This window comes from Tupaia chinensis, unplaced genomic scaffold, assembly GCF_000334495.1.
Source record: "Tupaia chinensis unplaced genomic scaffold, TupChi_1.0 Scaffold145659_1, whole genome shotgun sequence".
In the NCBI taxonomy this organism is placed as follows: Eukaryota; Metazoa; Chordata; class Mammalia; order Scandentia; family Tupaiidae; genus Tupaia; species Tupaia belangeri.
In genome coordinates, this window is record NW_006205516.1 from 2,305,963 (window position 1) to 2,322,765 (window position 16,803).

Sequence of the window (16,803 nt, forward strand, 5' to 3'; positions counted from 1 at the left end):
CCGCCCGTTCACAGGTAAGTGCATACTCACTCTGGCAATGAAATAAATTTTAAAATATTTAAATAAAATGGCTTTTACACATTACTTTGTTAACAGTGGACAAAAATATGTTGTTATAAATGTATAAAAGCAGTACATATGGGGGCTTCAAAAAGCTCATGGAAAAATATAGAATCAAGGTAATAGTTTATTTATTTATTTATTTATTTATTTATTTATTTATTTGGAGAGATTTTCACTGTAGGGCGCGTGTGCTCGCCAGACCTGGTTCCCATGGTAATAGTTTATTTTGAGCAAAAATTTTGAAATCCATGTATAATGTTTTCAAAATGCACATTTCCATGAACTTATCTTATATTCCAAAGCAGTACAATTTATAAATTGTAAATGAACTGATTTCTTTATTCTCAAAATATTTAATGTGTACTTATTATGAATAACTTGCTAAAGTATGTGATTAGTTAGGGAGGGCTAAGGCAAGAAACGTTAAATCTGAAATGTTAGAATTTGGTTTTTGTTCAGCAAGCAGTGAGTTGTTGAATGCTTTTGAGCAAGAAAGTGATTTTCTGCATATAAATACCATCATAATACTGGTTCATCATTTTCTGCATATAAATACCATCATAATACTGGGTCATCAGGAAAGTCATGATGCATTTTTGCATAGAAAAACATAGAAAAATATGTCATGACTTTCCTGATGACCTAACATATAAAAAAGCTATACCATCATCTATAAAAAATATATAAAATTTATAATAACCAAGTCCAGGTAATAGTCCAGAACTATGGTAGGGGCAGTGAGAGTTGAGAGAAGGTGGAGGATAGGAGCATTCAAGAGAAAAATTCAGTAGTACTTGACAGTTGATTGCATTTGATAGATGGGAAAGAAGCAGACCAAAATATTTTGATGATAACAATTGTCTTCTAGAATTCAAAATATGCTATCTATTGCTCTCTTGAATGTATGGCATCAGGATACACTGGAGATTCCTGAAATTTCTTCTGCCTCTTTGAGCTTCCAGAAATGGTCATTATGAAATATGTACTCAAATTCATTTCCATTGGGAGAAACTTTGAGCTCTGAAAAGGTTGGAGTTTGAAGATGTAAACATGTCTGTTGCTTCAAGAAGTAGCTCTTGGAGATGGAGGGAGTGAGTATAGCATATAAAGTAGCATTTTCTAACTAGCTGGGCCAATTTTAACACTTTGACTCCCTGCTTCTTCTACCTACTTGGTGAATCTTCTCTCCCTGTGTCAGCTTCTTACCTGTCGTCTGAGAGTCAGAATTTTAATTTGGGGTCTGAAACACTGGTTTGAAAGAATATACAGGAGGAAAGGAAAAGAAGGCTTCTCTTTCCATTTATCTTAGTCATTACTACTTCCCTATTAATAGATCATTCTGCAAAACACATGCACACATAATCTGAAGATGCTTTAATTATCTTTTATTTAAAATTTCTATTTCAATGACTAGGAAATTTGTATGCAAGATGCCTACTATGTCGTTTCATCATAATGTTATGTTCTGTCTCTACCATGTCGGTTCTACCCAAGAACACATAGCTCTCTGTAAGCCAGGGGCCATGGTGTTACTAAAAAGAAACACCTTATCTCAAAAGGTGCAAATTCCCCAATGATTTCTAATTTGCACTCACTTACCCACCTTTGAAAATCATCAGTTTTCTCTCCAGAAAAAAAAACATTGTAAATTTTATTAAGAATTCTTAATATTTTAGGTAATTAAATGTAGTCATAGTACATAATTACTTTCCCCAAATGACTCCTTCCTTAGAATTACTGCACCATGAACAAAGATTTATAAAGGTGTTTTTGAGGCCAGCAGGTGGCATGGTGGCTAAGGCACTGGATCCCACATGAGCAGACTTATTATCTGTGGCTACATCATGAATTGCTTTGTGATGTGACACTGAGCGTTATGCTGATCTTAATCAAAATATTGATGGTCTCCATCTTATGACTGTTTGATTTACGAATTTCAACGTTATGATGTGTGGAAGTGATGTGCATTCAGTAGAAACTGTACTTTGAATTTCAATATTGATCTTTTCATGGGTTCACAGTGTGTGGTATGATATTCTCATGTTGCTGGACAGTGTCAATGAGCAGCAACTCACAGTTACCCATGCAATCATGACAGTAAACATCCTGTACTCCACATTGTACTTGTACTGTGTTGCCAACATTTTTTGGATGTTGTATTTTTGCATCATGTTTACAAAAATGCCCATTATTTGACTATTATTTTCAACCTATGGCAAATTTATTTTAACATAACCCCATTGTAAGTTGAGGAGTATCTGTAGTGTTCTAAGAATGTAGTTAAGTGGTAGATTCTGGTGGCCATTTAGGATAAAAATCAGGAATTGTTTCTGGAGTTAAGGAATGCATTTATACACTTTGAGTATGATCATTGAATGTATATGTAGGTGAGGGGGTTGTAAGTGACAGTAAAGACTTTTTACATCTTCTAAGAACCTGAGAACTTTATTTATACACACACACACACGCATATAAAAAAATAAGCATAGTAAGGAGATGAATAACTTAAAATCTTTTAAAAAAATTTTTGCCAGTGAGCATGTTTACTTCCCTGAAAGAGAGAGAGAGAGGGGTGGGGGGAGAGAAAAGGAAAGCCTAACAGTACTCCCCATGGGGGTCTGGTCATGCTGCAGTCCCCTTTCCATCTCTCCTCCTTTCAGGATTTTTAGACATTCCTACACATGTGCCCAGATTATGTTGAATCCCAGACTGGTCTGGGATTCAAGCCATGCAGTTGGCTATATAGGATCCAGCTGCCGTATCTACCATACCACGGGCTGGCCCAACTTAAAATCTTTTAACCAAGTTTTATGAAAAAAAAATCCTTGGGACCAGCAGATGGAGTAATGCTTATGTCACTGGACTCCCATGTAGTTGACTGTGGTTCGAGTCCTGGACCTGGTGACTTAAAACTCAGGCCAGGCATGTGTGTGTACATGTCCAAGATCCCACGAGGAGAATGGAGGAGAAAGGACTATGGCATGGCTATCTCCCCAGAGGGTTATTTCTCACTTTCTGCCTCTCTGTCTCTCTGGCGAGTGTACATGCCCTATAACAAAAATATCTCTTTAAAAAAAAGAAAAAGAAAAAGCCTTAATGGTGAGATAGATATGCAGAATAGAGAAAGTAATTATAATATGAAAAATGATACTGAAATTAGATTCTTTGCTTTCATAAACTCCATATCTGAGATGAACTAGAGAGAACATTCAAAGAGTGATTTCCAGACTCAACAGGTTGAAAGCTCGTCTTCTGCCATTTTTAAAATCACCTGCCTTGAAAATGCTGACTGGGACCAGGTTATGGTGCAGTGGTAATGCAGCTAGACCGAAAGGTTTTAGGTTCATGTCCAAGGACCTTGCTGAACACACTGGGTGCACATACATGTGGGTGCCCATAATCTAGGCTGGCCAAGATTTGTGGTGGATTGCAGTGTGAAGACTCTGTTGTAGGTGCTCCCTTCCACCCTCAGAAATAAATAAATAAGCATAAGACTTACTGGGAGTTCTACATTCATTACATTCATTGAACAAACTAGAGATGTCTTTAGGTTATTGCAAAATCAAGGTGGAGATTTGCTATATATATATATATATCCCTTCTCCTCCATTCTCCTCTTGGGTTTTTGGGCATGCACATGCATGCACCTGGCATGAGATTCAAGCTGCTGGGTCCAGGACTCAAACTGCATTTGACGATGTGGGAATCCAGTGGCATGACCATTATACCATCTGTTGGTCTCTATTCAGATTTTTTTAGCCACTTTTAAATTAAGCTGTTTTCTTTTTTTTTTTTTAAAGAATTATCTTATTTAACTTTATTCATTTTATTTATTTTAATTTGACAAGAGAGGGACAGAGCCAGAGAGAAAGAGCGAGAGAGAAAGTTAGAAGGCAAGCCACCAGGTCCAGGACTTGAACTGTGAACAGCCATGTGGGAGTCCAGCACCCTTAACCACCATGCCACCAGCCGGCCCCTATACCTGTGATTTCTAATTGGTTTTGAGTTTTTGGATTCTTCTTTTATAGTAGTCTCTAAAACTGGATAACTTGGAGGTTTGAATACTTAAACTGAAATTTTAGGATAATGAAATCCAGTTCTTTCATAATATGCTTTTTAATTTAAATGGACCAAAGCACAATAGTCAGGTAACAAAGTTGGTGATCTATAGATGATGGGAGTAAAATGACGCCTTGGGTAACAAATTCTCTGGAAATAAAGTTCCTTTAAAGAAAATTGAACTGGTTGTTGACAGAGTTGGAGTTCCATTCCAGTTTCTTCATTTGAGGTTGAAGAAGGAGAAGGCAGGCTCACTGCTGCAGACATAGCAAAACTTTTCAATGGGTAAACCTGGTGGTAGCTATAGGGGGGAACATTCTTCCGGAGGACTTATGCATAGACAGGGGATTATAGCTATTTACTCTGTGGAAAATGGATTATCAACAATGAGAGCACGTGCTATTTCTCTCAACCCAATCCTACATATTGCCCTCTCCCTACCACCACTACCACTTGTGAACTCTTTTACTTTACATGGCTTCTTAAAACCAAGGGAAATTTGACAGCTTTTTTGTATAGTAGAGATGGAATCAACATTTAGTCATTCATTTTCTTTTATTTATACTTTCAAAAATAGAATAGATTCTTTCACATTCTATCTAATCTACCATCCATTCTGTGACGTACCTGTCTACTCACCTTGTTTTCACCAAAATATTATAAGAAATGTGAACAGTAAGGAATAATATATAAACAAAGCTCTCTTCTTCTTCTTCTTCTTCTTCTTCTTCTTCTTCTTCTTCTTCTTCTTCTTCTTCTTCTTCTTCTTCTTTTTTGAATTGCTAGAAGGTCCATGCACTTGCCAGAGAGCAGGAGAGAGAGAGAGAGAGAAAGAGAGAGAGAGAGAGAGAGCGAGAGCGCAAGCATCCCTCAATGGGGTGTGGTCATGCCACAATCATTACTCCTCTATTTATCCATCCTGTCATGATCTGGGGTATGCATGCACATATGCCTGGAGTATTTTTTAAGCCACTGGGGCTGGGATTCAAACTGCAATCAGTTGGGTGGGATCAGTCCTTATGCACAGGGCTTAACTGCTGCTCTACAGGGCCAGCTGTCTAAACTAAATTTTCTAAAAAGAATTTATTGGTTAAGATACAGGACACTTGGTATAAATTAATTGGTATACTTATCTTAAAAGATGAAGAAAGACTACATTCTTGGAAAATGGTTGAAAGAAGGAGCAAACATTAATTTTAAATTTTTTCAAGATTGAGATATTCAGTGCAAATGCTTTTTGGTGTGGACAATTAACTTTCATCCTGTTATAGTTATCTAATAGAGTATCATTTGTCATTCCATTTGTCTAGCCCAATTCTCTCGTCTGTGTCATAGAGCTATTTCTGTAATTATGTTAGTTGCTTTGGAATTCAGAATTTATTCTCTTTTTTTTTTTAAGCCATGGTCTCATGGTCATCTTGCCTCAGTCTCTGGATTAGTTAGAACTACAGGCATGTGCTGCTGTTGCCCTGCTGTCTCAGACAGGGTCTTGCAATGTTGCCCAAGTTGGCAGCAAGCTCACGATCCTCCTGCCTCATCCAGAATCTGTTGTTTTAAATGTTGATATGAATAATATATAATTCTCCTTATATTTGATCTGAGTTATATTCAAGGATAACTTACCTCCCTAACTTGTGTGTATTAGAAAAATGGCATGAGTGATTTTTAGCACTGATATTGTTTTTAATGGAAACAAAGTGGTAGAAGTAAATAATTTTAGATTGAATTAACTAAACCAGAAAAGCAGAGTGGTAGAAGTGAGTAATTTTAGATTGAATTAACTAAACCAGAAAATTACTTGCCTATATAACAAAATGTATCTTTCTGATTTCTTCCTTATATTTTAAGATAAGGATCGAAATGTGAAATTTTTTTTTTGAGAGATTTTTGCTATAGGGCTTGTGCGCTTGCAAGAAAAAGAGACACAGAGAGATAGAAAGTGAGAAATCACCCCCCAGGGGGGATGGCCACACCACAATCCCTTCTCCTCCATTCTCCTCTTGAGATCTTGGGCACGCATGGACACGTGCCCGGCATGAGTTTAAGCCACCGGATCCAGGACTCGATTCACGATCAGCTACATAGGAGTTCAGCAATGTAGCCATTAAACTAACTGTTGGTCCCCGAAATGTGAATTGTTGAGCCAGTTCATGGTCTGGTGCTTAAGGGAGCTGGATCTCACATGGCTGATTGTATAGTTTGAGTTCCAGACCTGGCAGCTTGAAATACATGCTAGGTTCTTGAGCATGCATGCTCAAAATCTGGAAAGGAGGGAGAATGGTGGAGATGTGATTGCAGCACGACCATTTACCATCAGAGTGCGTTCTCACTTTTCCTCTCTTTCTGTCTCTCTCTGGTGAGTGCATATGCCCTGTCACAATTTTTTTTTTTTAATGAAAGAAGAGAAATGGTGAACTGTTTTATAGCTCCTACTGTCTGCTGTATTTACTTTTTTAGATTTGATGTAATGGGAACAAGGTGGACTTTGGATTATTTAGATGTGGGTTCATACTGAAATCATACTTACCAAGCTCATGGTAAGGCCTTAAATTCTGAGCTTCAGTTCCCTGTCTTTAAAATGGGATTGTTATGAGGATTAAGTAGTGTACTACACTATAATGTGCCTGGCACAATGCCTAGTACACAGCAGGTGCTGGGTAAACTATCTTATTCCTAGGTTAAGAAGGACATTAGTTTATATATTAATGTGATTCTATTTTAAATGTGCCAGGCATATGCATGTAAGAGGCCTGTGCAATAGCTTCTTTACTTTGCAGAATCATTCTACTCTATGACTACATCACCTTGTTTTCTTTCCTCTTTTGTAGACTTTGGTATTGTTACATCAGAGACAAAAACTTTGGAAAGATAGTAGCTAGTTAATAAAATATCATGTGGGCTAAAGATTTCCATTAGTGAAATTACTTTACATAGACACTAATACACTTATATTTATACCTTTAAAAAACATGAATAACTCAGGCCAGCAAGTGGCGTGGTGGTTAAGGTATTGCACTTCCACATGGCAATCACAGTTTAAGTCCCAGACCTGGTGGCTTGAAAATTACATCAGGTGCTTGTATATGTGTGCCCAGAATCTTGAGAGGAGAATGGAGGAGAAGGGATTGCAGCAGAACCATACCCTCCGGAGGGTGATTTCTCATTTTCTCTCTTTCTATATCCCTCCATCTCTCTCTAGAGCGGGCCTGTGTCCTATGGAAAAAAACATTAAGAAAAAAAAAAGTACAAACAACTAACCAAAGCCTTATATTTCATGAGAATTTTAGACAAACATCTCATTAAGGAGATAAATTCTCCATAGTTTCTTTAACAGCAATTACTTTATCCCTTATTAAGAGAAGTTGCTATGATATTTGCAATTTTTTGGTTTAATGATACTGTAAATAGCATGTTAGTAGGGAGATAAATCTTTCAATATTGTAAGTTTTTTCATTCACTTTGTGTAAATACCAGGCTTATTAAGTTAAATTAATTTATTTAAGGTTATTTCTTTCTTCCATGAGTAACAGAGGCAGAGAGAGAGAGAGGAGAGGAAGAGAGTTGGGCATTTCCCCAACAGGGTCTTGACACTGCCATCCACTCTTAGCTTCAACCAGCCCTGGGTCATGGCCATACTGGTGCCCACTGTGTACAGGGAGGTCTCCGTACATGAACTGGGAACTTTCCCATGTGGGTCAACCTCATAGAGCATTGCATTACTCCTGTGCCACTATTCAGTTCCCATTTATTTTAAAGCTTATTTCTTATTTGAAAGTGTGCATACAATGGGAGTTGGGGCACCCTGGATAGTCTCATCATGCCACATTGCCCTTTCTCCAGCCCTTCAGCCTGTCAGGATCTTCAGGCTGATATTAGTTTACTTCATGAGTTGGTAATTTTGGCTCTGATTTTTTTTCAAAATATTTCCCCTCTTAATTTTTTTATAGAAGTTGAATGTGAGCATGTATGCATGCACACACATGTGGGTATGTGTACACGTGGGTGTGTACACATGTACATGATATCATTCAGATTTTCTTTGAGAGGTGTGGAGAAGAAGAATAGGAAAGCTATTAGTACATTTAGAATTTAATGCAGTATGCATACTTTGACTCTATCTGTAAACCAATGGGAAATGACTACCATCTTCAGTTTTTAATTTATTTCTCAAGGGTGGAAAGAAATACCTTGACAGATTTAGCACTCAAATTCAAATGAGTATGAGAACAGGTGGTGAAATTTCTCTTCCCCTTGCCATGCAATGTTATCACAAGAAATGTTTCATTTAGCAAATGCTACTGCTAGCAGATACTTCTGTATCAGAACAGAAAAACAAATGGAGGGGGATCACTTCTTTGAAGAAAAGCTTTTGCTTGATTTTCTTTTTAAATTGTGAGTGTGATAAATACGTATTTATTCTCTGTGGGAATGGGTGGGGGAAAGTGTGAATCAGTGCCTTGATTAACCAACCTGTTTTGTTAAACCATTCATGACTCTTCTTTTTTTGTTTTGTTTATTATTATTGCTGTTCTGTATACCAACCCACTGTCAATAACTTCCAGTTAAGGTAACATTATTATCTGCGAACTTAAAATATTTATATACTAGTGACACTAACAAGACTCCCATTCTTTAGTTACATTGAAATTATGTTACTAAAATACATTGTCATATTTCACCTCTTTGTAATGAAATGGTGTAAGCCAAAGGGAGCGCTATGAAACCAATCAGGACTACACAGAAAAGATAAAGGTGTTCAATTTGGAGAGTGTATCTTCTTCTTTTACCTTTCTAGCTTTTCTCTGATTCATTTTCTCCCTTGGAAATTACAAATCATACAGGAAAGTAGAGAACGATCTTTTATTCATAGCAGTATCAATGTGATGCTCTTCATTTGGTGTGAGCTAGAAGTTAATATGCTGGTGGATGAGTTGACACATATAACCTCTCTACCAAGAGAAGTCAAGTGCTTCTTTGTGTTTTCATGCTTATAATTTCAAGAAGCACTAACATGTTTCCTTTTCCTCATAGTGAAATTTGATCTCACCTGGCTTTCTTATGTTGTGAACTGGTGTTTGCCATGATAGAAACCGGGAACTATGAGATGTGCATTTTTAAATTTATCAAGATGTTACCTCATTTTTGAAAGACAAACATACTGGTGTCAGTGAGTTTTGGGGGAGTTTAATAATAGTAATAATAATAATAATAATAATAATAATAATAATAGGACTGGGGTAGGGAGATTGAGGAGTGTTGGAAAAATTATTTGTGGCTTCGATGATGCAATTTAAGAGCTGTTCTTCCCTTCCTCATATACCAACAAACACATTTGTTATAGTGAATTCCAAGAGTACATGATTTTCTATTGAATCTCTACCAAATGAAACCTCTGCAGAACTGTACTTTCTAGAAAATATATTTGAACCAGATTGACAGAGCACTCTTGCTGTGGCCCACCCACCAGGACAGAGGCACAGAGGCATAGTATATAATCCTTCATTGTCAAGATGTTCTCAATAAAAACAAAAAGATTTGTCCATTTAATGATTTTAAAATTCCCTTTAAAAAACTCATTTGGATGAACAGTTCCATGCAGACAATAGGGACTTAATATATGTTTGCACTAGCAATTTTGAGAGTTCATTTTCTTCTCTGTTATTTGAAAATCTTTCAGGTTTAATGTCTTATATAAAGATAGATTCTTTGTGTCAATTTGCATATTCTGTAATCCTGATGAGGTTGAACATGTCTCTATCCATGAACCATTTGTACTTCAGTCTTCGTGAATTCGGTGCTAGTGTCATTTTCATGTTTTCCTTGGAGATATTTTTAAAATATGGAGGTTTTGAGGTAAGATTACAATGTTGGCACAACTTTGTTAACATTTAACAGTTGCATAGACGTTTGCCCCTTTGTTTCAGACAGTAGTGCAGAACACTGCCACAGCTTATAGTATATGTTCAATTTGCCCACGTTTGTAATGCTTTTAGTCAAATGGTCTGATATTGCCTCTATCTCTAATATAATGCTCTTCAGAAAAGTAATTGTTTTCTTTGAGCGAGCACAGTCGACTGATTCATGCAGACTTTGTGAAAGATTGCTTTTGTGCTCTGTGGTGGGTCATTGTTTGGAAACTAAGATGTGTCTGGGGGTGGCACGGCAGCAATATGCAGGCTATAATTTTATAGAAAAAAGAGAGATTTAATTTTTAGAAGGAAAATTGGTTAACGCAGCCTTTCCCATGAATAATTTATAGTGTGGATGAAATGAGACTATTTGGACAGGATTTGCCAGATTCTAATTTAGTAGTAAAAGTGGACCCAAATAACAGTTGTTTTAGGTAAAATTACTAAATTGTTCTTCTTACATGAGATAATATAAAACAAAAGCTTTGCCTCATAATTGTCTTATAAACTCCAAAGTCATTATCTGCTTATCTACTATAAACACTTGACTCTCAAATTGATGGGCCTGAGGAGAGTAGAGATTTTTTTATTAGGTAGTCTTGGAAGAGTTAGAGGTAATTAATAATTCCACTTTTTTTTTTTTCTGGCAACATTACCTCATAGAGTCAATCCTAGGACTGGGAAACTACTTAAAACAGGAAATTGACTTTCTCATGAGAAAAAAAAATTTCCAAGCAATTCCTCTATATCAAGGTTTCTTTTCAATCTTGGCACTCTTGACATTTTTGTCTGAGAAGATCTTTGACATGGAGATTGGAGAATATTTAGCAGTATCCCTAGGGATGACAGTAATTGTCTCCTTCTCCCAGTTGAAACAATGAAAAATGTCTCTAGACGTTGCCACATGTCGGGGTGGGGGATAACAAGATGACTCTTATTCCCCCTCCCGTGTTGAGAATCAGTGGTGTGTATATTTCTTTTAACTATATATCTTGAAAAAACTTAAGACTTCTAAAAAATGTTGTTCTTGAAATTACTCTGATAATCAATCCTTTAAGCATAACTGGTATGATTGTGACCTGAGGTTTTCCAAACAGTGTCCCCGCTTTTCAATGTTGAAGAACAATGCTCTTAATAATTCAGTCAATAAACTTAATGAAAAGGAGATAGAGGGAATATTGAATCTGTTAAGAAGGTTGACATGGCATGTATTGTTACTGATGCAGAAATAATAGGGAGTGTTGTGAATGTTAAAAAGTCAAAAGATACTGATAAAAAGTCATGAAGAAGGTGATTTTAGTGAAGCCTTCTTCAGCTTTTGAAGTAGTTAATTAGAAAGCCAGACATATTATATTGGCAAGAAAGGGCTGCACTTTCACAATCTGCTTTTCAATTTTAAGAGCAAGAGACAAATGACAAGTAAACAAGTTGTTGTCTGTAGTTTATTCAAAAAAGCAATTTCCACAATGTGTCATAGGGCAATGTGGTTTCAGCTTTATTCCAGTCTCTTTCACATCTGCAGTTTTACAAAAATGATAATTGATGGCCATTGAATCACTGCATGATAAAGAAATGTCTTTAGAATGATCCACAGAAATGAGATTCTATGTTCATTCAAAGGACATACATCAAACCTCTGGGGCCAGGCTCCGTGTGGGGAATACAGAAACGAAAACAACGGTCTGATCGAATATCTTATTAAAATAATTCTGGATGACTAGAAATTTTCTGGTCAGGGATATTGAATCTGTTAAGAAGGTTGACATGGCATGTATTGTTACTGATGCAGAAATAATAGGGAGTGTTGTGAATGTTAAAAAGTCAAAAGATACTGATAAAAAGTCATGAAGAAGGTGATTTTAGTGAAGCCTTCTTCAGCTTTTGAAGTATTTAATTAGAAAGCCAGACATATTATATTGGCAAGAAAGGGCTGCACTTTCACAATCTGCTTTTCAATTTTAAGAGCAAGAGACAAATGACAAGTAAACAAGTTGTTGTCTGTAGTTTATTCAAAAAAGCAATTTCCACAATGTGTCATAGGGCAATGTGGTTTCAGCTTTATTCCAGTCTCTTTCACATCTGCAGTTTTACAAAAATGATAATTGATGGCCATTGAATCACTGCATGATAAAGAAATGTCTTTAGAATGATCCACAGAAATGAGATTCTATGTTCATTCAAAGGACATACATCAAACCTCTGGGGCCAGGCTCCGTGTGGGGAATACAGAAACGAAAACAACGGTCTGATCGAATATCTTATTAAAATAATTCTGGATGACTAGAAATTTTCTGGTCAGGGATACCAGTGTCCATCAATCTATTTCCTACTTTTCCTGTTGGTTCTAATTTTAAATGTCTTTCCACAAAAAATGTATAAAAATGTGTGTATGCTATGCATCATATCTCTAATTTAATTTCTTAGAGCTATTTCTGAAACTCTAGCAGAAAGCTATATTAATTTTCTTATAGGCCTGTTAAAATCTTATTTAAATTATTCTCTTCTTTATTAAATATCCATGAGAGTTGAATAAAACATGGATATATATTATTCATTCATTTTGGGCTATACTATGTTTCTAATATCTTTACGAAGAATTACCGTCACCCTTAAGGCTAGAAATTTTGCTAATTATCGCAGGATTTAAAACCATTTGGTTAGTGTCAGAATTCAGAAAGTGGGATTTTTATTAAAAGTATGGTACAATCGTAAAACTCATTTTCTTTTTAAAATAGATCAACTTAAGTTATAGATATGATAGGGGAAAAGGTGAACTCTATATGATAATGCTCAGTTAAGAAAGTGTTTAATTCAAAATTGAGAAAATTACAGATAAATAGGAAATATTCAGAATTCTAGCACTTGAAAGTCCATCCTCCTTTTTTCTCCCCTGATATCCATTTTAGCAGTCTATATTAAGAATGCACAAATCAATTCTGAATTTTGGGCTCCCTGCTCTTAGGCAGGCGATCCAAAGACCATCTGTACTTAAAGAAACACAAGACCTTTTCTAAGGAATATTGAAACACTTAATGACAGCCAATTTTTTTTTTCTTTTTAGAGATTTTTGCCTTAGGGCACATGTGCTCCTTAGGGAGAGAGAAATGGAGACAGTGAAAGAGAAAGTGAGAAATCACCAGTGTGTGTGTATGTGTGTGTGGGGGGGTGGATGTGTGTGTGGTGGGGGTTGGCCATGCCACAATCCCTTCTCCTCTATTCCCCTCCTGGGATTTTGGGCATGCATGCACACATAGCCATTGTGAGTTTCATGTCACTGGATCTGGAACTTGAATTGTAGTTGGTCATGTGGGAGTTCGTCTATGTAACCACTATGCCAACTGCTGGCCCCAGAAGCCAATTTTTAGTGTAACCTACAGCCTTTTAAATGTCAAATATATTGTCATATTCTCCATTGCATATAAGTGACCTGCTGACTGCTGACTATAGCATTTTCTTATGGCCCCTGAAAAAATTATTGTTTTAAATACATATGAAGATAGCTTGCTTCTTTCATTACTGATTTCTTTGAAAAGATGGAGATGCCACTAGATTATAGCCATTTAACTAAATAATCCCAAACCATTGAGAGATACCACTGGTAAAATAAATCAATGTATAAAATTTCATTCAGTTGGGGTTTATTACAACCATCGATAATAGTAGGAGAACCAGTGTTTTAATATATCACAGTTGATCTTTGACTTTTATTAATGGGAACCTTGAAGTTAGAATCAGACTAGATATAGATTCAAATCCTGGCCCAACCACTTTAACACTGTTTTGGTCATAGGTAAGTTATTTCTAATACATCTTTAGCTCCTTATCCTTCACCCTTAACAAAAAGGAGATAATATCTATTGTATTGGATTGTGTTAAGGATTAAATGAGCTCATATGTTTAAGATTTTTGGCTAGTACCTGATATATAATGATTATTCAATAAGTGGTAGCTGTTGTTTTGATTTTTCTAAAATGAGGTGTTCCAAATTAATTTTCTAAAGAATTATTTAATTTTATTTATTATTATTCTTTAATTTGCTAAAGGACACATGTGTTCACCAGAGAGAGACAGGCAGAGACACAGAAAGTGAGAAAGCAAGCTACGAGGTCCAACACTTGAACCATGGTTGGCCATGTGGAAGTCCAACACCTTAACCACCAGGCCATTGGCTGGCCCCTCCAAATTAATTTTAACTATGACTAACACAATCTGATAGCATTATTACCTGAAAATAAAATACCAGATGCAGTTACTAAAAAACCCCTTCTGACTGTAGTGCTTTTTAAATTATTTTTCTTCAGTTTGCTACCGGGCGTGTGTGCTTGTCAAGAAGAGAGAGAGGAAGGGAGAGAGAGAGAGAAAGAAAAATCACCTTCTGGGGGTATGGCCTCACTGCATTCCATTTTCCTCCATTCCCCTCTTAGAATTTTTGGCACACTTGCACATGTGTCTGGAGTGATTTTCAAGCTGCTGGATCCAGGATTTGAACTGTACAATTGGCCATGTGGGATCCAGCCACCTTAATCACTGCTGGCCCTGAACCAGGTTTTAAGATGATTTCTTATTTATATTTTCTACCCTTGGAAAGCACTTAAAAATATATATATAACTATTTCTCTAAATAACTTTGTTATTATGAATTACAAAAGTTTTAATTTGCCTTTCTGATTTTAAAAACATTTCAGATCACTTGTGGAAGAGGAAGACCAGCACATGAAATTGTCCCTTGGAAGCAGTGAAATGGGCCTCTCATCCCATTTGCAGTCTTCCAAGGCAGGAACCACACGCATTTTTACCAGCAATACCCACAGTTCTGTGGTGTTACAGGTAACCTAAGCTGTCTCTTTGTTAGTATTTACAAAAGCTTAAAAATTCCACTAGGGTTTTTGCAGTGTTTAAATGTCGACAGTGAAGGAAATTTGGGTGTGTAGGGACAGAAGGTATGCACGAGTCTTCAAAAAATTCATGGAAACTGCATATTATGAAAAAAAATGTGTGAATGTATTTCAAATCATTTTTGCACCAAAATAAACTTATACTTTAATGCCTTTTTTACACAAACTTTTTGAAGCTCTCTCATGTTTGATAATGCTGTGTTTTCTTCTCAATATTGCTATGAATCTAAAACTGCTCTAAAAAAATTAAGTTTATTAATTAAAAACCAAAAACCTTCCAGGTGATCAGGAATGCATGCCTTCCTAATATGAAAAAAAAAAAAAAAAAAAAGAAAGAAAAAGGAAATACTCCCAGAATTCACTTTTTGTTTTTCCTCTGTAAAGGGTATCTTGCTAGCATGCTACTTTCTTACAGAATGCTGTATTTGGTGATATTGACATTCCATTGCATAGCAGCAAAAGTAAATATCACAAGGTTCCCAAACTAAATTTTCTAGTTCCTTGCTTACAACCTGTTTTACTCTCATCTTTGTCATAGTTCTAAAGATCGTATATAGTTGATGTCTCAACTCATGTTGGCAATAGTAGCTGTGGGAGTAAGAGTGAGGACTGCTGGATGCAAACCCACTGATATATGTAACAAGTGATAACTGACATCCCTCCCACTCCCAGCCAGGATCACAGACATGCAGTATGTTCAGGTGGACCTGGTGTTTGAGCCTAGGACTCTCATATGGCTTTGAAACATCATGCAGTGGTGCCTCACTGCCTGTGCTGCCACAGCTGGGCCATCACTTTAACTTCTCTTGGCTTCATTTTCCTTATCTCCAAAATGTGACTCTTCACTAGCAGATTTCTAATTTCCTTTCTAGTTCTGACCCACGAATCCAGTAAAATCTCATATTTACAATATTTCATTTTCTTTTTTGGAGAGGTTTTTGCCATAGGGCGCCTACACTCGCCAGACAGACAGAGAGAGACAGAGAGACAGAAAGTGAGAAATCACCCCCCAGGGGGGATGGTCACGCTGCAATCCCTTCTCCCCCATTCTCCTCTCGGGATCTTGGGCACGCATGCACACACGCCCGGCGTGAGTTTTAAGCCACCGAGTCCGGGACTTGAACCGCGATCAACTACATGGGAGTCCAGCGACATAGCCATTATGCTAACTGCTGGTCCCTACAATATTTCATTTTCTAATAGGAGCTGGGGAGGCTCATTGTCCTGTGGGTATAATCAACAGCTATCTGAGAGTCAGTTGGGAAAAGCTTTCTACTTCCTGGCATCTTAATGCTGTGTAAATGGTTCAATTTTTGGTTTTCCAAGGCCATCAGAGAAGAGAAAAGGGAGGTTATACTGATGAGAACAACATAAGATGAAAGCTTTTCAGTATTTGAAGTGTTTTATCTATCAGGTTGTCAGGAAAGTCATGACGTATTTTTCTATGTTTTCTTATGCAAAAATGCATCATGACTTTCTCAACAACCTAATAATAATAATAATAATAAATATTAGGAAAAAAACAGAAAGAGATATCCTTGCCTCTCCACTCTATTTCTGCCCCATTATGCCCATAGACATGTTTTAAAGTGAATTATTGTGGTTTTGATAGTTTTCTTTTTTTGAGAGAGATTTTTGCTGTGGCGTACATGCACTCACCAGAGAGATAGAAAGTGAGAAATCACTGCCCCCCCGCGGGGGGAGGGATGGATACACCACAGTCCGTTCTCCTCCATTCTTTTAGAATTTTGGGCACGCACACATACACTTGTGCCTGGCAGGAGTTTGTTTGTTTGTTTGTTTGTTTGTTTTGGAGAGGTTTTTGCTATAGGGCGTGTGCGCTCACCAGACAGAGAGAGACAGAGAGACCGAAAGCG

At 36.7% G+C, this 16,803-nt stretch overlaps 1 protein-coding gene across 6 annotated transcripts in view; it reads left to right on the forward strand.

The window, feature by feature from the left end:
* Nucleotides 1-16,803, forward strand: part of KLHL13 (kelch like family member 13) — a 137,024-nt gene that overhangs the window by 72,267 nt on the left and 47,954 nt on the right. For all 6 annotated transcript variants that reach the window (XM_027768174.1, XM_006168274.3, XM_006168271.2 and 3 more), the window contains one exon: nt 14,717-14,858. In XM_027768174.1, the coding sequence (XP_027623975.1) occupies nt 14,745-14,858 (114 nt within the window). In that variant the 5' untranslated portion in view covers nt 14,717-14,744. The remainder of the gene's footprint in view (nt 1-14,716; nt 14,859-16,803) is intronic.